The sequence below is a fragment of the Microcaecilia unicolor genome, chromosome 3 (assembly GCF_901765095.1).
Source record: "Microcaecilia unicolor chromosome 3, aMicUni1.1, whole genome shotgun sequence".
NCBI classification, from domain to species: domain Eukaryota; kingdom Metazoa; phylum Chordata; class Amphibia; order Gymnophiona; family Siphonopidae; genus Microcaecilia; species Microcaecilia unicolor.
In genome coordinates this window covers 182033536-182054686 of record NC_044033.1, presented here as the reverse complement: position 1 = coordinate 182054686, position 21151 = coordinate 182033536, and the positions used below count along the sequence as shown (strand labels likewise).

At 49.0% G+C, this 21151-nt stretch overlaps 1 protein-coding gene across 1 annotated transcript in view; it reads right to left on the bottom strand.

Moving 5' to 3' along the window:
• The window catches only part of BAZ2A (bromodomain adjacent to zinc finger domain 2A), a 205016-nt gene that overhangs the window by 108265 nt on the left and 75600 nt on the right, over positions 1–21151 (bottom strand). Inside the window, exons 6-9 of the mRNA XM_030196700.1 lie at positions 15046–15267; positions 14232–14459; positions 14072–14132; positions 6699–6807 (exon numbers count right to left, since the gene is read on the bottom strand). Coding sequence (XP_030052560.1) covers positions 6699–6807; positions 14072–14132; positions 14232–14459; positions 15046–15267 — 620 coding nt within the window. The remainder of the gene's footprint in view (positions 1–6698; positions 6808–14071; positions 14133–14231; positions 14460–15045; positions 15268–21151) is intronic.

Below are 21151 nucleotides of genomic sequence, written 5' to 3'. Positions count from 1 at the left end.
CCACGTAAAATGAGTTTATCTTGTTGGGCAGACTGGATGGACTGTACAGGAAATCTTTATCTGCAGTAATTTACTATGTTACTATGTAAAACTGTATTATTTCTTGAAGTGTATTTCTCTAGTTTGGCCAGAGGGTGGTGCATGTTTATGTTTAAAGCTGTTACAGAGAGGGAGAGCGGTGACGTCACGTCCGGCAATGGCGGCATGATCAAATAGCTCCACATGACCCCTGACAAAAAATTAGCTTGCACCCAGCCGAAATAGCGAAAACGCCGGCTAATCTAGCATACCTGATTGGCATCGACTTAGCTGTCAGCTCTATGGCCGGGAAAGGGCAGATCTCATCTCGCAAATTGTTAAAAGAGTTTGCATATTGATCACAAGCCCCTGCAAACAAGATGGCGACTGCAGCGGGGCCCACAAGTACCGCAGCAGCTCAGGCGGATGAGCAGACACACTGTGGAGTACCTGAGGTTGTAGAACAACGTCTGTGAATTTCACAAACGTTTGGAGGAGATTCGATCAGATACTAAAGGAGCGCAAGAGGAACTCTCAGCGCTGGCAACAGATCTTCAGGGTGAAATCTTGGAATTGGGTCACTGCTTAGAGGATGTGGACAATAGGGTTGAAGATCAGCAAGAAGCTATATCCACGCTTGAATCATCCATGCTGGAGCAGCAGGCCCTGCGTACGTTTCTATCAGATAAAGTGGAAGATCTAGAGAATCGAGGTCGTAGAGCAAATATACGCATCCAGGAAATACCTGAACAAGCTGAATATATTAATTATGAGCAGGTGACTCAACAGATTGCAAGTATACTTCTATCGTCGGAGGGTCAAGATATGCCTCCGGAATCGATTAAAATTGAACTGGCTGGGCTCATTTTCAAAAGAGAAGAATGCCCATCTTTAGACATAAATCGGAAGATGGACATCCTTCTCCCAGGGTCGTCCAAATCGGTATAATCAAAAGCCAATTTTGGAGATCCCCAACTGCTTTCCGTCGCAGGGACGTTCAAAGTTCAAGGGGGCGTGTTGGAGGCGTAGCAAAGGCGGGACTTGGGCATGCGGTCATGTTTTTCTTACGACCAAGGCACAAAAAGGTGCTCGAAATGACCAGATGACCACCAGAGAGAATCGGGGATGACCTCCCATTACTCCCCCAGTGGTCACTAACCCCCTCCCACCCTCAAAAAATATCTTTCAAAATATTGATTGCCAGCCTCTATGCCAGCCTTAAATGTCATACTCAGGTCCAAGACAGCAGTATGCAGGTCCCTGGAGCAGTTTTAGTGGGTGCAGTGCACTTCAGGCAGGCAGACCCAGGCCCATACCCCCCCCCCCACCTGTTACGTTTGTGGAGGGAACAGTGCGCCCTCCAAAACCCACTACAAACGCACTGTACCCACATCTAGGTGCCCCCCTTCACCCGTAAGGGCAATGGTACTGGTGTACAGTTGTGGGTAGTGGTTTTTTTTTTGGGGGGGCTCAGCACACAAGGTAAGGGAGCTATGTACCTGGGAGCTATTTATGAAGTCCACTGCAGTGCCCCCTAGGGTGCCCAGTTGGTGTCCTGGCATGTCAGGGGGACCCAGTGCACTACAAACGCTGGCTCCTCCCACGACCAAATAGCTTGCATTTGGTCGTTTCTGAGATGGATGTCCTTGGTTTCGAAAATCTCTAAAAATCAGAAATGTCCATGTCTAGGGACGACCATCTCTAAGGACGACCAAATTTCAGGATTTAGACGTCCCTGACCATATTATCAAAATGAAAGATGGACATCCATCTTGTTTCAAAAATACGGGTTTCCACGCCCCTGGATCGGGACGTTTTGCGAGGACGTCCAAATCGAAACATGGACGTCCCGTTCGAAAATGCCCCTCAGAGTGGCCTCCCGCCCGAGAGCAAATGTACCTAGAGATATTGTAGCTTGCTTTCTGGAATATAAAACCAAAGAGTTGATTTTGGCAAAGATTCACAAGTCTGCTCCCTTGCAGTGGGAAACATTTCCAATAGAGATATACCAGCATTTGGACCCCACAACATTAAAGCAGAGATCAGAATTGCGATGTTTTACTAAATATCTCCGAGAAAAGGGAGTCAAATATCACTGGCAACACCCATTTGCTCTAGCTTTCTATATGGAGGGGAAGTTACAGCGGGTACATAGCTTGGAAGAAGCTTGTGCATTCCTACCGGAGGTTGATCCCCCGCTGATAAAGTGGGGGAGAGCTCCGGGGCAGCTAAACCCAGAAGAGAACGACTGTCCTACCCATGGTGGGCACAAATAGCACAGGGTAAGGGTCAACTTACTAAACAACATTCTGGATTACAGCTTTCCTCATGTGGAAGAAAGATGACCTGACAAGTTCAGTGCATTCAACATGGTAAGTCACGGAATACTGCTAAACAGGGCCGTGCCTAGGGTCTCTGGCGCCCCCCCCCCCCCCCCCCCCCCCCCGTGAAAATGATCGCTCACCACTTGCCACACTGACAGGAATTGTCAGCAATATTCTTAGAAACAAATTGCTATACATTGCAAAATAAGATAGCAGATGTAAATTCTCAAAGTGGACATATTCCAAACACTAAAATGAAAATAAAATGATTTTTTTCTACCTTTGTTGTCTGGTGACTTTCTTTTTCTGATCATGCTGGCCCAGTATCTGATTCTGCTGCTATCTGTCCTCTTAACTCCGTTTCCAGGGCTTCCTTTCCATTTATTTCTTTCCTTTCCTCCTTTCTTCTTCATTTCTGGTCCTCAGCTTCTGCCTATTTTCTTCATCCATGTGCAGTTTTTCTCCTCTCTTCCTTTTCCCTCATTTCATCTCCTTCATCTCTCTTCCCTCCCCTCTATGTCCAGCAATTTCTCCTCTCTCCCTGAGCCCTGCCCTCCCATCCATGCTCCTCTGTCCCCTGCCCCCTCCATTCATCCCTATCCAGCAATTCCCCTCTCTCCCTGAGCCCTGCCCTGCAATCCATATCCATCCATGCTCCTCTGTCACCTGCCCCCTCCATTCATCCCTATCCAGCAATTCCCCTCTCTCCCTGAGCCCTGCCCTGCAATCCATATCCATCCATGCCCATGTCCCCTCCATTCAAACCTATCCAGCAATTCCCCTCTCTCCCTGAGCCCTGCCCTCCCAATCCATGCCCATCCATGCTCCTCTGTCCCCTGCCCCCTCCATTCATCCTTTTCCAGCAATTCCCCTCTCTCCCTGAGCCCTGCCCTGCAATCCATATCCATCCATGTCCATCTGTCCCCTCCATTCATCCCTATCCAGCAATTCCCCTCTCCCTGAGCCCTGCCCTCCCAATCCATGCCCATCCATGCTCCTCTGTCCCCTGCCCCCTCCATTCATCCTTTTCCAGCAATTCCCCTCGCTCCCTGAGCCCTGCCCCTCCCATCCATGCTCCTCTGTCACCCTCCATTAATCCCTATCCAGCAATTCCCCTCTCTCCCTTCCATGACCCCCCCCCTCGCATCCATGCTCCTCTCTCTCCTCTCGCTCCCATGTCCCATCATGTCCCAGTTGGCCTGGCCTGGCCCGCCCTCTTCTCCCCTCCCCCTTCGCATCCATGCTCTCGTCTCTCCCCTGCCCTCCCGCTCCCATTGTTCAACTTTCCGCCCTCTTCTCCCCCCCCCCCCCACATCCCTTTTCTTTTTTTTTTCTTTTTAAATTTACCTCCGTGGCAGCGCAGCGTCAGTGAAGGAGGTGGTGCTCCCGACGTCTCTAGCCTTCCCTTCGCTGTGTTCCGCCTTCTTCTGACGTAATGCAGAGGGAAGTGCCCCCCTGCCATGCTTACCGTGTTGGCACGGCCCTGCTGCTAAATATCTTAGATTACTTCGGAGTAGGAGGAAACGTGCTCAGCTGGTTTAGAGGTTTCCTAACTGCAAGAACATATCAAGTGAATTCTAATTCGATTACATCAGCTCCATGGAAACCTGAATGTGGAGTTCCCCAAGGATCACCATTATCACTGACTCTCTTTATCTAATGATAACACCTCTGGCCAAATTGTTATCTAACCAAGGCCTCAATCCATACATATACGCAGATGATGTGACGATTTACATCCCATTCAAATATGATTTAAATGAAATCACTAATAACATTTACCACTGCTTCGATATCATGAACTCATGGGCGGATGCATTTCAATTAAAACTCAATGCCGAAAAAACACAATGCCTTATCCTATCATCACAATATAAGTAAAACTACTACGATAACCACACCAAACGTCTCCCTACCTGTATCAGACAGCTTGAAAATCCTTGGAGTCACCATTGACCGAAACCTCACATTGGAAAGCCATGCAAAAAACATAACAAAGAAAATGTTCCACTCAATGTGGAAACTCAAAAGAGTAAGACCTTTCTTCCAAAGAGTCATATTTCGCAGTCTGGTACAATCACTGGTGCTAAGTCACCTAGATTACTGCAATACACTTTACGCTGGCTGTAAAGAACAAATCATAAAAAAACTTCAAACAGCCCAAAACACTGCAGCCAGACTCATATTTTGTTTTACCAAATTCGGAAGTGCCACACCCTTAAGAGAAAAACTACATTGGCTTCCTCTTAGGGAACGTATCACGTTCAAGGTTTGCACCCTGATTCATAAAGTTATTTATGGAGATGCCCCGGTCTACATGTTAGACCTTATTGACTTACCACCCAGGAACACTAAAAGATCTTCACGCACATTCCTAAATCTCCACTTCCCTAGCTGCAAAGGACTAAAATATAAATTAACACATTCATCCAGTTTCTCTTATATAGGAACACAGCTTTGGAATGCATTACCACTTGATGTGAAAAAAATAAGTGATGTAATCAACTTTCGGCAATCACTGAAGGCATATCTCTTCAATAGAACATATCACAATGACCCTTCACGTGAACTTTAGTAAATTACTGTTTTAATTGTTATTTCATTATTGATTTTGTTATACCCAATGCTTTATCTCACTATCCAGCTTATTTTTTAAGGAGATTGCCGGCCATCTTCCGACACAAATTGGGAGATGGTCGGCAATCTCGTGAAGTCGGCCAAATCGGTATAATTGAAAGCCGATTTTGGCCGGCTTCAACTGCTTTCCGTCGCAGAGCCGGCCAAACTTCAAGGGGGTGTGTCGGTAGGGTAGTGGGGGCGGGACGGGGGCGTGCTCACGAGATGGCCAGCTTCGCCCGATAATGGAAAAAAGAAAGCCAGCCTTGACGAGCATTTCACCGGCTTTACTTGGTCCCTTTTTTTTCACGACCAAGCTTCAAAAAGGAGCCCCAACTGACCAAATGACCACCAGAGGGAATTGGGGATAACCTCCCCTTACTCCCCCAGTGGTCACCAACCCCCTCCCACCCAAACAAATGTCATATCCAGCTCCCTGACAGCAGTATGCAGGTCCCTGGAGCAGTTTTATTGGGTGCAGTGCACTTCAGGCAGGTGGACCCAGGCCCATCCCCCCCTACCTGTTATACTTGTGGTGGTAAATATTGAGCTCTCCAAACCCCCAAACCCACTGTACCCACATCTAGGTGCCCCCCTTCATCCCTAAGGGCTATGGTAGTGGTGTACAGTTGTGGGGAGTGGGTTTTAGGGGGGATTTGGGGGACTCAACACACAAGGTAAGGGAGCTAAGCACCTGGGAGCTATTTTTGAAGTCCACTGCAGTGCCCCCTAGGGTGCCCAGTTGGTGTCCTGGCATATTAGGAGGACCAGTGCACTACAAATGCTGGCTCCTCCCACGATCAAGTGGCTTGGATTTGGCCGGGTCTGAGATGGCCGGCTTCGGTTTCCATTATGGGCGAAAACCGAAGCCGGCCATCTCAAATCCGGCGATCTCGACATTTACCTGGCCATCTTTTTCGAAAATACGGTTCGCTCTGCCCATTTACGGAGCCGGCCCCAGTGATGGCCGCCCATAGAGATGGCTAGCCCCGTTCAATTATGCCCCTCCACGTTACTCATATTCTTGTGTAATTATTAATTGTATCTTTACTCAGCTATGGCAATAGCCAGGACAGAATATTGTAAGCCACATTGAGCCTACAAATAGATGGGAAAATGTGGGATACAAATGCAACAAATAAATAAAATAAATAAAAATGTTCTGCTGGTAGTTGGACATAACCCATTAGTCTGGACTGGTCTGGTAGAGATGAGAAGGAATTATCAATTAAATTTGATCAATTGGCTGATTGAGTAACTAAGAAGGCAGTTACTTTTCACATGAGCACTATGGGTGTTGGATAATTTTGTTCCTTACATAAATGAAGTTATAATTTAAAAACTGTGTTTTGTATGTTTTATTAGCTTCCTCTCTCTAATATTACATTTTGTTTAAAAATCCGAAACCACTGAGTGTGAAATATATGCAATAATAGGGGATAACGACTTTTTCACATGACTGTACATAGGGCAGGGATTACAACTTATTCTCTGCCTCCATCTGCTGGTTGAAGGGTGTAATTCATTCATTCTGGACTGGTCGACAAAAAGAAAAATATCATGCTTATTCATTATGGATATCCTGAAAACTTGACTGGTTGAGCCCTTCAGGATTTAGTTTGATACCCCTGTTTTATATGCTTGTAATATCTGTTAGGTAATCCAGAAACACAGCATGTCCTCCACAAAACAAAACAACAGCATGCCTGCTATGTCTTCACAAGGAACAAGAAGTATTACCTTGATAACTTCCGGGAACTGCTTCATCCTTTTTCCACAAGGCCCATAATACCAGGTCTCTCCCTGCCAGCGGTGGTTACCCTTCTTGATGCGAACCTCTCGCTTCCAACTGCATGAGACACACAAATAATGTCTGGACATACCTTTGCTTCGTAATTTTGTGAGTTTGCAAGTGACAGCAAAGTCTGGTTCTTCCTAACTCCAGAGAAGCTGCTGGTATTACACATACCGGCATTTATCATGCATGCATCAATACCTGATGCACATGCTCAAACTTTACAGATGCAAGGAATTGCACACAGGAAGGATGAAAGGAGAAATTAGGCCTTACCAGCTAATCTGCTATCCTTTAATCCCTCTGGACCGGTCAAGACTGATGGGTTATGCACATCTATTAGTAGGTGGAGACTGAGAACACCTGACTTCTGAGTGAGCCTATATGTAGCCTATGCAGACCCTAGAGAGCTAGTATTTCAATAACGAAGCAGAAGTAGCCAACCCCAACCTGTCCCTCTCAGTGCTCGGCTACCAAAGAATACCACCACACACAAATAGCTCACTTCTTGAGAATGCAGTCTGCTCATTAATCATAAATTGTTGTCCATGTTCTTTTTTTTGTGGAAACAGCCTCAAAATAGAAAGACAACCAACGAAAAAGGTTGTAATGCATACTGTCAAACACAAGTACACTCTTCCTACCTATATACATTCACAGGATGCGTCCTGGACTGGTCCGCAGGGACTAAAGTACAACAAATTAGAAGGTAAGGCCTAATTTCTCCTTCCTTATTACCTCTCTGGACCAGTCCAGACTAATGGAAAATACCAAAGCAGTGACTGTCGTGGGAGGACATTCAAAAATCCCACAGTTAATACTGTCGCCCTAAACTTCACATCCTGGTGAGCATGAATATCGACCCAATAATGCCACACAAACAGGCATATTTTCAAAGCACTTAGCCACCCAAAGTTCCATAGAAACCTATGGAACTTTGGAAGGCTAAGTGCTTTGAAAATATGCCTAAAAGGAACGCAAAGACCACCAAATGGCTGCCTGTGATGGAACTAAGGAATACTCTGCCCACAAAGCTGCCTGCCCCCTGGAGGAATGCACTTCGAGTGCTGGAGGCACTGGTCTCCCACTCAAAATATACACTGACTCTATGGCCCCCTTTATCCACCAAGCAATCACCACCTTGGAGGCTGGTTCACCATGCTTAAGCCCTCCAAACAGGACAAACAGTCTGTTTGACTGCCGAAAGTCTTTCATCCTCTGTACATACTCATGCAACATCCTCCTGATACCCAGACAGAACAACTGATGCTGCTCCTCATTACCCTTTGCGTTCCCAAACACTGGAATGCCAAAGATCGATTAATATGAAAAAACACCACCACCTTATGAAGAAAAGAAGGAAAGAAATCCTTCTGGCAGAAGAAACAGCCACTAGGAACATCATCTTCAGAGTGAGATCCTTGATGGTACGCGTCAACAAAGGTTCAAACAGAGTCTTAACCAAAGCTGTGAGTTACAAAAGACCCAAGCTCTGAAATTCACTACCCCTCCATATTAAGAACCAACCTACCCCTGCTGCATAAAAAAAAAAAAAAAAAAAAAAAACACGTTTAGGCCCACCTCTTCTCCAAGGTTTTTGACTCCACAACTACTTAAACCTTATGTTCCATCTTTCCCCATTCATCTTGCTCTCCTCTTTTTTTTCACCTTCTCCTAATTTTTTTTATATAAACTACATAGAAGTCTTCTTAGACCAACTGCAGTAAATCAAGTGCAATGAATAAATAAATACATTTAAATCCCACAAAGGAATTAATGGGCGACAAAAAGGACCAAAGAAACTTTACTGCTCTAAGAAATCTTTGCATGTCCGAGTGTGAAGTCAACCTCTTTCCCCACACCTTATCTTTGAAGCAAGCCAAAGATGCCACTTGAACCTTGAGGGATGATAAGGCCAGCCCTTTTTCCAGTCTATTCTGCAGAAACTCCAAAATATCAACCACAGAGAAACTTAATGAAACCAATCAATGCTCCTTACACCAACCTTCAAAGATTTGCCACACAAAGATATAAGCCAAGAAAGTAGATCTTCTTTATGACTTTAGAACTGTAGGAATCACTCTGATAGAAAACCATTTCTTGAGCAGATTCGCCCTCTCAAGACCCAAGCTGTAAGACAAAATGGAGCCAGATCTGGCAACTGAACCAGTTCCTGCACCAAAAGGCCACCTGATAGGGAGAGAGCCAGGGGCCCCTCTCTCCACCAGCTGCACTAGATCTCCGTACCGTGGCCTTCTGGGCCAGTCCAGAGCTACCAACACCACCAGATCTTAAAGACACTCGATCCTCTGAACAACCTGACCTATTAACAGCCAGGGAGGAAACACATAGAGGAGGCCACTGGGCAGCCAGAGTTGTACAAGATCATTGATGTCTTCCAACCTTGACTTCCTCCAACTGAAAAATCTGGGTTTTTTTGCATTTGACAAGGAGGCCATGAAATCCATCAAGGGCCAACCCCATACATGCACTACGAGATTGAAGGCCTCCTGAATCAGGCTCCATTCTCCTGGGTCCAGCATGTCTACTCAGATAATTGACCTGCTACATGGGCTCCTGACAGATCCACCAGGTGAACTTCTGTACATACCATGAGTAGCGTAGCTTCCACTGCCACCAGTCAGCTTTTTGTACTGCATTAATTGACAAACGCCACTGCCATCGCATTGTCGGATATCACGAGCACTGCTCTGACCTCTAGCAGGTTCTGAAAGAATAGTAAGGCTAGGTGAACCGCTGTTTCCAAACTGTTGATGGACCACTGAGCCTCCTCTTCTGACCAGCATCCCTGAGCCACTTGCTCCGGACAACTGGCGCCCCAGACGCTGAGGCTCACATTCACAGTGAGGCTCAAGCCCTTCCCTAAGTTGGAAGTGTGCAGCCACCAGCACACACTACTGCACACCGTGCCCCTAGTGGCAATCTCTACTCCAAATTCTGGCACTGGAGAGACCAACAAGACAACAGTGCTGCCTGAAGTGCCGACATATGGGCTCAAGCCCACTGTACCAGCTCCAGCATCACTGCCACGGACCCCAAGACCTGGGAATAGTCCTTGGCTCACTGGGACCTCGACGTCAGAAGATATCAAATCTGTTCCTGTAGCCTATGAACCCTGGCCACTGGGAGGAAAATGTGACCCAGTCGACTACTGAACCAAACTCCCAGATATTCTAAAATCTGAGAAGGCATGAGGGTGCTCTTGGACGGACTGACCACCCATCCCAAGGTCTCCAAAAACTGTACCATGCGAACTGTGCCTCTGCTGCTTTCCTGAGAGGACTTTACCCAACTCAACCAATTGTCCAGAAACAGGATTCCTCTTTCCCGAGAGCCACTGCCACTATGACCATCACCTTGGAAAAAATGCATGAAGCAGTTGCCAACCCAAGAGGGAACACACAGAATTGAAAGTACTGTCCCAACACTGCAAATCAAAGGAACTTCTGGTGACTCTACAAAATTAAGATATGCAGATACACCTCCATAAGGTCCAGGGAAGTAAGAAACTCCCCTTTGCGTACTGCTAGTATCACTGACAGAAGTTTCCATATGAAAGCTGGGTACCTTCAGGGCCTGGTTTATTCTCTAGAGATACACAATCAGACAAAAGGAACCTCCCTTTTTTTTGAACCACAAAGTAGACTGACTAATTTCCAGTACCCCTTTCAGTCTTCAGGACAAGCAGCACCAGTCTCTCCAGAGTCTCCCTGACTGCCCCCGCCAAAATGGCAGGAAGACCTTAGGAAACTGAAAGACTGGGCATTCAAATGGCAGATAAAATTTAATATGGACAAATGCAAAATGATGCACATTGGGAAGAAAAATCCAAATTATAGTTACCTGATGTTAGGGTCCACCTTAGAAATCAGCACTTAAGAAAAAGATTTAGGTATCATTGTAAACAATACACTGAAATTATATGCCCAGTATGTGGCAACGTCCCAAAAAACAAACAGGATGCTAGGAATAATTAGGAAAGGGATGCAAAATAGGACCAAGAATATTATAATGCCTTTGTATCGCTCCATGGTGCAACCTCACCTCGAGTATTGCGTTCATTTCTGGTTGCCGTATCTCAAAAAAGATATACTAGAATTAGAAAAAGTTCAAAGAATAGTTAAGCTCTGGAACTCGTTGCCAGAGGATATGGTAACAGCTGTAAGCGTATTTAGGCTTAAAAAAAAGGTTTGGACAAGTTCCTGGAAGAAAAGTTCATAGTCTGTTATTCAGAAGGAAATGGGGGAAGCCACAGCTTTCCCCGGGATTGATAGCATGGAATGTTGCTACTAATTGGGTTTCTGCCAGGTACTTGTGACTTGGCTTGGCCACTATTGGAAACAGGATACTGGGATAGATGGACCATTGGTCTGACCCAGTATGGCTATTCTTATGTTGGATTTAGAAGCCACATCGGCTGACCACCCACTTAGCCACAATGACCTACCATGCCACAACCGCAAAGCCATAAATTTCACTAACACTCAAAGTAAATCATACATAGCATCCACAAAGAAGGACGCACTCATCTCAGTCTTGGTGACCTCCTGATCTACTGACACTGCCCCATCCATTGACCTATTAAAGACCTTCTCTGCCCACCGAAAACAATCCCTAGCCATCAGAACTCTACAGGCAGAAGCTTGAATCGCTAGTGCAGCAACATCAAAGCCAGGATTGGACATTAATTAACAATACCATCTTAGAATGCATTTGTTTTTGTTTCTTTGTATTAAAAAAGGTGCAAAGACGGAAAAATGAAGCCAGCAAGGTTAAAAGGTTAAAGAGGCTATTAGAGCTAAAAGAACGTATTTAAAAAAAAAAAAATAGAAAAATGATCCAAATTAAGAAAACAGAAAGCAGTATAAGCACTGGCAAGTTAGATGTAAAGCACTGATAAAGAAGTCTAAAAGAGCATTTAAAAAGCTTGCCACAGAGGCAAAAACTGATAGTAAATTTTTTTTCAAGTAAATTAGAAACAGAAAGCCTATGAGGAAGTCAGTAAAACCATACTGCCATCCACTGGAACAGCCATCTTCTTTGTAACTGTGGGCACCAATGCATCTACAATAGAGGGCTGAAGGGATTTCTTATTCTGATCCATCAAGGGATACAACAAACCATCAAGATAGTATGGAGCATCAGGACAGTCCCACTGGGCCTGAATAATATCTCTGATGCCCTGATACATAGGGGAGGATCTGAATAACTTATGTATTCCTTTGATCAGTGGATCTACCTTATGAGGAACCACCTCCGAGGGTTTCTCTTCAAAATGTAATATGGACGAAACCTGAGAGATGAGCTCATGCAGCTCATCCATGTAAAAAATATAGACCACTGACAAATCTTCACTTGAAGGCAGCTCTTGCATCCAGGAACCCCTCAGCCTGCTCGCTGATCAAGTCTCCCTGCTTCTGATCCTCCTCAGAGAAATCAGACAGCTCCTCCATAAGATCCTGCTCCCATTCCAGCCTCTGCTTTCTGGGAATGCTGGGTCCCTCTTGTGGAATATCCTGTGACAAAGGCTCTTTAATCATGCCATTTCTGAGACAAAATGCCTTATACGTGACAAAGATAAAGATGGAGGAAAAACGCAAATCTGAAGCTTTCCTAGGCCTTCCTACAGGCAAACTGGACTTCTAGCTACAGGCCAAACTCCAGCCGAAGTGGCTGCTCTGAATCCTGAGATGATGGTGCTATTGCCATATCCACTGAACTTTCTCCATGCACAATTCTGGAATCCTCACTACCCTAGGCAGCGGGCCAGGGACCCGAAACTGGAGCCGTTACATTTCTGGATGACTCAGAACTGCCGTACAGTCTGCAAGGGCAGTCAGAAACCTCTACTCCCCTGCAGCCGCAAGATTTACAGCAATGGAGCTTGTCCATGCTCATAGCGCCAATCTCTCTCTGCCCTCTCAGCCTGTCACAACCTCCTGCCCCAAAAGCCACGTTGAAGCAGAAGTTGAAGCAGAACCAAGCGCTAACCAGGCTGCACTGCAGAGCTTTTAAGTTAGCCTCTTCCACACTCTGCTCTTTTTTTTTTTTTCATTCACAGGCACTTACAGACAGGGGCAAGGCCAGACTTGCCATTTTGAGTGGGCCCAGAGTTAACCTGGGTGGGCCCTTCCCACCTACATCACCATACATACATACATATAATACAGTCTTTTATAACCTTCCCCTCCGCCCTTGGATCCATCTCTCCCTCTCTCTCTTCCCTTCCATCCCCTCTGCCCCTACTCACGTCTTCATCTTTCTCCCTCTCCTCTGCCCCAGACCCAGTATCTGCTCTCCCCCCCCCCCCCACACCCTTACGGTGGCTTCTGCCCATCTCTCTCTCTCTGAAACCCCTTCCCCCCCCAGGGTCTATCTCAGAGCTGTCACCGATTCCTGTAGGCAACCTGCGCTAGCCTTGCAGGTTTCCCTCTACCGTGTCTCCCACCAGTGAAGAAACAGGAAGAGACACCATCAATGGCAGGAAACGGTAGAGGGATGCCTGCATGGCCAATGCAGGCTGCCTATAGGAAATTGCCACCAATGCAGCTCTGAGGTAGATTTGGGGGGGAGGGGGTTCAGAGAGAGATAGGCAGATACTGTGCCATGAGCGGAGAAGAGAGCGAGGGGAGTGAGATGCCACCACTAAGGTCCTTTGGGGGCCATATGGGTCACTAGACTAGATGGGCCTGTGCCCACCCAGGCTCACCTGTAGCTACACCACTGCTTACAGGCACCCAAGGCTTCCCAAGGGGAGCTGAGGCACACAATGGCCATCTTCACCACCACCCCCAGAGCTGAGGGAGATAGCACCCTGCACAGATGGTAGGGGGGTACCTGGTCACCCAAGGGTGGCACCCCAGAGGAAAGAGAGACCCCTGCAGGCCTCAGCCCTAATCACTAGACTGTTTAAGAGCCCTGAGCAGAGTAGAAAGAGAACAATCCAGAGAAGAGCCTCAAAACCCTGTTTGTTTGTTTTTTTTAATTAAGGAAGGACCCCTTAATCCTACCTAAACCAAGACTGTACAGGCTATCCACATCTATCACCTGCTGGGGACTGAGAAATATTGGCTCTCTAGGGTCTGCATAGGCTACATTTAGGCTCAGTCAAAAGTAAGGAGTTCTCAATCTCCACCTGCTAGTAGGTATGCATAACCCATCAGTCTAGACCAGTCGAGATGATAAGGAATCACCAAATTACAACTTTCTCCCTATCACAATCCTTCTCCCACAGAGCAATGGTAAATTGGCTGAAAATATTAGGCTCAGGTACAGCGATAGAGATGGACAGACCTACCCGTGCTTCAGTGGAATGAGCACCTCCTCAACTGTGGCCATCCGTCTCCTCACACTGTCACCTGTGGAGACAATAAAATCCTCTGTTTGGAAACCATTCCAGTACTCCCAGCCACTAATGGAAAAGATGAGGATCAGAGCAAGCTGGGGAATGCAGTTACCACTTGCAGATGCACTGACTGGGACTGGGACTCCTCCCCTGCCATCATCACTATCCTTCCTCATTTCCACCTCCTCTCCAGTGGCAATGGTGGGCTCTGGATAGCTGCCGACAATTCTCTCTTCCAGTGAGATATTATGGAACTCCTCCTCCAGCACTGGGGCTGTATTCAAGACCTCGGTTTCTTCCTGCTCCACTTCACATTCATTGTTCAGCTCAAAGCTGCTATCTGTGAAAGAGACAGATTCACCTCAGAGAGAAACGAGTGGTTAATAGCTCAATAACTAGCAGAGGTACAAAGAGCCTCTCTCTCATCTCTAGAATAAGGTGGCTCTGGAGCTAGATACAAAGCTTGTCATTTCTAAGATTAGAAAATTAAGGGCATGGGCACAGGGATACATAAACTGTCACATCTAGGACTGGAGAACTCAGGGAATGGAAACATGGATGCAGAACCAGTAATGGCTAGAAGAGGATGATTCAGGAAGAGAGAGAGCCCTAAACAACCACAGATTACAAGTTTAGCTGAAGAAAACTCAGTAGGAGAGGGACTAATCACATTTGATGAAATCAATTTTATATCCTCCATTTGCCTTCATGCATTCCACCCAAATTCATATCATCAGCATGCAAAAGTTTGCCGTATTTCCTGGCCTTGAGGTTCTACTAGCTTTTGGATGGGAGATTTGGAACTCAATTACTGTTCTAGTGCTGCTTTGAGAAGTGGAGCAGAATGCCACAGTGGTACGAGATCAGATGGTCAGGACTGCATTTACATGTGAAAGCTAGGCCAAGTGATGCCAGAACTGGAATACCTTGCATGACAGACTCCTCCAGAACTGGAGAGGATGCAGTGGCCGCAAAAAGCACACTAGAGTTCTGGCTCTCTTCCGCCATGATGTCAAAGGTGGCAGAGTTGTTGAATGTGGGGCACTCCAGTGCTGACAGGTCATCTGCTGGAGCTACCAGTGCCGTCTTCTCATCCTCACTTATCAGCTCTGACCCTTCCATGTCACAGAGTCCGCCATTCTCTGTCTCTGTGGCACCAGAGTGGGGGGAATCAGAAAAAAATATAGAGATTATGATAAAAACAATTTTACTATGTGCAGGTCTTTCTAAACAAATCATATCCATACCAGAAACACAATAACAAAAATCAGCCCAGGGAAACTACTTTTGAGGTGAAAGTAGAAGAGCATTTAACATCAATCCACATCTGGCAAACTTCATCCCAAAACTCAGAAGTCTCATTAGTGGTAATGACACACTGGCCACATTTAAAATGTCCTTTTCTCGGATCAAACATCAGATTGACAAAGCATACATCATTTTTGGGCAAATAGATAATGAACTGAAAACATTTTCCAGTGTCTTTGGATAATTTTAGCTATCTCCGGAGACAAATTAGTGTATTTTAATATACAAGAAATAGCCAAATCTGATAAAGGTTGGTCTTGAGTGTCCTGTAACAAGAATTCACGATAATTATAAAGAGCTCTTTTATATGAATGTTTAATAACTTTTTTGGGTATCCACACTCCAATAACTTATTCTTTAATTGTTCAGAAGCCTCCGTATTATTTCAGTAGAGAAAGGGTATGATACATACCTGTAGCAGTTGTTCTCCGAGGACAGCAGGCTGATTGTTCTCACGACTGGGTGACGTCCGCGGCAGCCCCCACCAACCGGAAATAAGCTTCGCGGGACGGTCGACACGCAGGGCACGCCCACCGCGCATGCGCGGCCGTCTTCCCGCCCGTGCGCGACCGCTCCCGCCAGTTGAATGACTAGCAAAAAATATGAAATACACAACTCCAAAGGGGAGGAGGGAGGGAAGGTGAGAACAATCAGCCTGCTGTCCTCGGAGAACAACTGCTACAGGTATGTATCATACCCTTTCTCCGAGGACAAGCAGGCTGCTTGTTCTCACGACTGGGGTATCCCTAGCTCTCAGGCTCACTCAAAACAAGAACCCAGGTCAATTGAACCTCGCAACGGCGAGGGAACAACAGAAATTGACCTACGAAGAACAACTAACTGAGAGTGCAGCCTGACCAGAATAAATTCGGGTCCTGGAGGGTGGAGTTGGATTTACACCCCAAACAGATTCTGCAGCACCGACTGCCCGAACCGACTGTCGCGTCGGGTATCCTGCTGGAGGCAGTAATGAGATGTGAATGTGTGGACAGATGACCACGTCGCAGCCTTGCAGATCTCTTCAATAGTGGCTGACTTCAAGTGGGCCACTGACGCTGCCATGGCTCTGACACTATGAGCCGTGACATGACCCTCAAGAGTCAGCCCAGCCTGGGCGTAAGTGAAGGAAATGCAATCTGCTAGCCAATTAGAGATGGTGCGTTTCCCGACAGCGACCCCTAGCCTGTTAGGGTCGAAAGAAACAAACAATTGGGCGGACTGTCTGTAGGGCTGTGTCCGCTCCAAGTAGAAGGCCAATGCTCTCTTGCAGTCCAATGTGTGCAACTGACGTTCAGCAGGGCGGGTATGCGGCCTGGGGAAGAAAGTTGGCAAGACAATTGACTGGTTAAGATGGAACTCCGACACCACCTTCGGCAGGAACTTTGGGTGGGTGCGGAGCACTACTCTGTTGTGATGAAATTTGGTATATGGAGCATGAGCTACTAGGGCTTGAAGCTCACTGACCCTACGAGCTGAAGTAACTGCCACCAAGAAAATGACCTTCCAGGTCAAGTACTTCAGATGGTAGGTATTCAGTGGCTCAAAAGGAGGTTTCATCAGCTGGGTGAGGACGACGTTGAGATCCCATGACACAACAGGAGGCTTGATAGGGGGCTTTGACAAAAGCAAGCCTCTCATGAATCGAACGACTAAGGCTCTCCAGAGATGGCTTTTCCTTCCACACGATAATGGTAAGCACTAATCGCACTAAGGTGATTCCTTACTGAGTTGGTCTTGAGGCCAGACTCTGATAAGTGCAGAAGGTATTCAAGCAGGTTCTGTGCAGGGCAAGAACGAGGTTCTAGGGCCATGCTCTCACACCACACGACAAACCTCCTCCACTTGAAAAAGTAACTCTTTTTAGTGGAATCCTTCCTAGAGGCAAGCAAGACCCGGGAGACACCCTCAGACAGACCCAACGCAGTGAAGTCTACGCCCTCAACATCCAGGCCGTGAGAGCCAGAGACTGAAGGTTGGGGTGCAGCAACGCTCCGTCGTTCTGCGAAATGAGAGTCGGAAACACTCCAATCTCCACGGTTCTTCGGAGGACAACTCCAGAAGAAGAGGGAACCAGATCTGACGGGGCCAAAAGGGCGCGATCAGAATCATGGTGCCGCGGTCTTGCTTGAGCTTCAGTAAGGTCTTCCCCACCAAAGGTATGGGAGGATAAGCATACAGGAGGCCGGTCCCCCAATGGAGGAGAAAGGCATCCGACGCTAGCCTGCCGTGTGCCTGAAGTCTGGAACAGAACAGAGGCAGCTTGTGGTTGGTCTGAGAGGCGAAAAGGTCCACCGAGGGGGTGCCCCACGCTCGGAAGATCTTGCGTACCACTCTGGCATGGAGCGACCACTCGTGCGGTTGCATGACTCTGCTCAGTCTGTCGGCCAGACTGTTGTTTACGCCTGCCAGGTACGTGGCTTGGAGGAGCATGCCGAACCGACACGCCCAACGCCACATCCCGACGGCCTCCTGGCACAGGGGGGCGAGATCCGGTGCCCCCTGCTTGTTGACGTAATACATTGCAACCTGATTGTCTGTCCGAATTTGGATAATTTGACAGGACAGCCGATCTCTGAAAGCCTTCAGTGCGTTCCAGATCGCTCGGAGCTCCAGGAGGTTGATCTGCAGATCCTTTTCCTGGAGGGACCACAGACCCTGAGTGTGGAGCCCATCGACATGGGCTCCCCACCCCAGGCGAGATGCATCCGTCGTCAGCACTTTCGTGGGCTGCGGAATTTGGAATGGACGTCCCAGGGTCAAATTGGTCCGGATGGTCCACCAGAGCAGTGAAGTGCGGCAACTGGTGGAGAGGCGGATGACATCTTCTAGATTCCCGGTGGCTTGAAACCACTGGGAAGCTAGGGTCCATTGAGCAGATCTCATGTGAAGACGAGCCATGGGAGTCACATGAACTGTGGAGGCCATATGACCCAGAAGTCTCAACATCTGCCGAGCTGTGATCTGCTGAGACGCTCTGGTCTGCGAAGCCAGGGCCAAGAGATTGGTAGCCCTCGCTTCGGGAAGGTAGGCCTGAGCCGTCTGGTTATTCAGCAGCGCTCCTATGAATTCCAGAGACTGAGTAGGCTGGAGATGGGACTTTGGGTAATTGATCACAAACCCCAGCAGCTCCAGAAGTTGAATAGTGCACTGCATGGACCGGAGGGCTCCTGCCTCCGAGGTGCTCTTGACCAGCCAATCGTCGAGATATGGGAACACGTGCACTCCCAGCTTGCGTAGATACGCCGCCACTACCACGAGGCACTTTGTAAACACTCGTGGGGCAGAGGCGAGCCCAAAGGGCAGCACACAATACTGAAAGTGCCGTGCGCCCAGGCGGAATCTGAGATACTGTCTGTGAGCTGGCAGTATCGGGATGTGAGTGTATGCGTCCTTTAAATCCAGGGAACATAGCCAATCGTTTTTCTGAATCATTGGCAGAAGGGTGCCCAAGGAAAGCATCCTGAACTTTTCTTTGACCAGGAATTTGTTCAGGCCTCTCAGGTCTAGGATGGGACGCATCCCCCCTGTTTTCTTTTCCACAAGGAAGTACCTGGAATAGAATCCCTGCCCTTCCTGCCCGGGTGGTACGGGCTCGACCGCATTGGCGCTGAGAAGGGCGGAGAGTTCCTCTGCAAGTACCTGCTTGTGAAGGGAGCTGAAAGACTGAGCTCCCGGAGGACAATTGGAGGCAGGGAGGCCAAATTCAGGGCGTATCCGCACCGCACTATTTGGAGAACCCACTGGTCGGAGGTTATGAGAGGCCACCTTTGGTGAAAAAATTTTAACCTCCCTCCGACCGGCAGATCGTCCGGTACGGACACTTGTAGGGCGGCTATGTTCCCGTGGATCCAGTCAAAAGCCCGTCCCCGGCTTTTGCTGTGGAGGCGCAGGGGGCTGCTTAGGCGCACGCTGTTGACGAGAACGAGCGCGCTGGGGCTGTCCCTGTGCCTGGCGAGGCCTTCGGGCCGGCTGGTTGTACTACGCTTTGCAAAAGAATAGGGTGCAGCCTGCCGTGCCCGGGAAAAACGCCCACCCGTGGGGGCGGGTGCTGAAGGCGCCCGGTGGGAGAGCTTGTCGAGAGCGGTTTCCCGCTGATGCAGTTGGTCCACCATCTGCTCGACCTTCTCACCGAAAATGTTATCCCCCCGGCAAGGGACGTCAGCCAGGTCTCTGCTGGTGCGGTTGTCCAGGTCAGAGGCACGCAGCCATGAGAGCCTGCGCATCACTATACCTTGGGCCGCAGCACGAGATGCCACGTCACAGGTGTCAAAAATCCCCCTGGACAGGAACTTTCTGCACGCCTTCAGCTGCCTGACCACCTCCTGATAAGGCCTGGACTGCTCCGGCGGGAGCTTATCGACCAGGTCCGCCAGCTGTTGCACATTGGTCCGCATGTGGATGCTCATATAGAGCAGGTAAGATTGGATGCGGGTCACGAGCATGGAGGATTGGTAGGCCTTCCTCCCAAATGAGTCCAGAGTGCGAGACTCCCGCCCCGGGGGCGCCGAGGCGGTATCCCTCGAACTCCGTGCCCTCTTGAGAGCAGAATCCACGACCGCTGAGTCATGGGGCAACTGGGGCCGCATGAGCTCTGGTCAGAGTGGATCCTGTACTGGACTCTGCTTTCTTGGGAATGGTGGGATTAGTTAGTGGTCGCACCCAGTCCGGAGCAGCGTCTCCTTCAGGACATTGTGCAGCGGTACCGTGGAGGACTCTCTAGGTGGTGATGGATAGTCGAGGACCTCGAGCATCTCGGGCCCTCGGCTCTTCCACAGAGACCACGGGAAAGGGAATGCTTATAGACATATCCCGCACAAAGGAGGCAAAGGAGAGACTCTCAGGAGGTGAGAGCTTCCTCTCCGGTGACGGCGTGGGGTCCGAGGGAAGGCCCGTAGACTCCTCTGAGGAGAAATATCTCGGGTCCTCCTCTTCCCCCCACGAGTCCTCATCCTCGGTATCGGACATTAGCTCATGTAGCTGCGTCCGGTACCGGGCCCGGCTCGACGTCGAGGCACCGAGGTCTCGGTGTCGTCGAGCGGTGGACTCCCGCGCCGGCGGGGACGGAGCTCCCTCCATCGACGTCGACGGGGACTCCACCTGCGTGGCTGTCGAGACCGGCACCGCAAGCGGCGGCGGTGTCGACTGCCCCGGCGCCGGGCTAGAGCTCGCCGGCGCCACAGTCATCGGCGCCGAGGGCGCAAGCACCCCCGGCGCCGGCACAGCCTGGCGCATCAGCCCTTCCAGGATCCCCGGAAGGATGGCTCTGAGGCACTCGTCCAGGCCCGCTGCCGGGAAAGGCGGTGGGGCCGGTAAGGGTGTCGGTGCCGGAAGCTGCTGGGGGCCAGGAGACGGCACCGAGGTGCCGGAACCCCGACACGTCGGTACCTCCACCACCGACGGAGATCTCTCCTCTCTGCGATGACGCTTCGGCGTCGACTCCTCTTCAGGGTGCACCGAGGGCTCCCGGTGACGGCGCTTCTTGTCTTTTTTCCGGTGCACGTCACCGGTGCCGGAGGGCATGGAGGAGGAGGAGGTCGATCCCCCTCGGTCTCGGGGTACCGGGTCCGACAGGGTTCGGTCCCGTGGCTCACGAGTTGAGGGAGTGACCGGGGCCGACTGCCCACGCGGTCTCTCTACCCCACTCTCGCCGGCGGACCGGCGGGCCGACGGGACCTGTTCTCCTGGGGTCGCTGCCATCGGTGCCGATGTCTCGGGCATCGATAC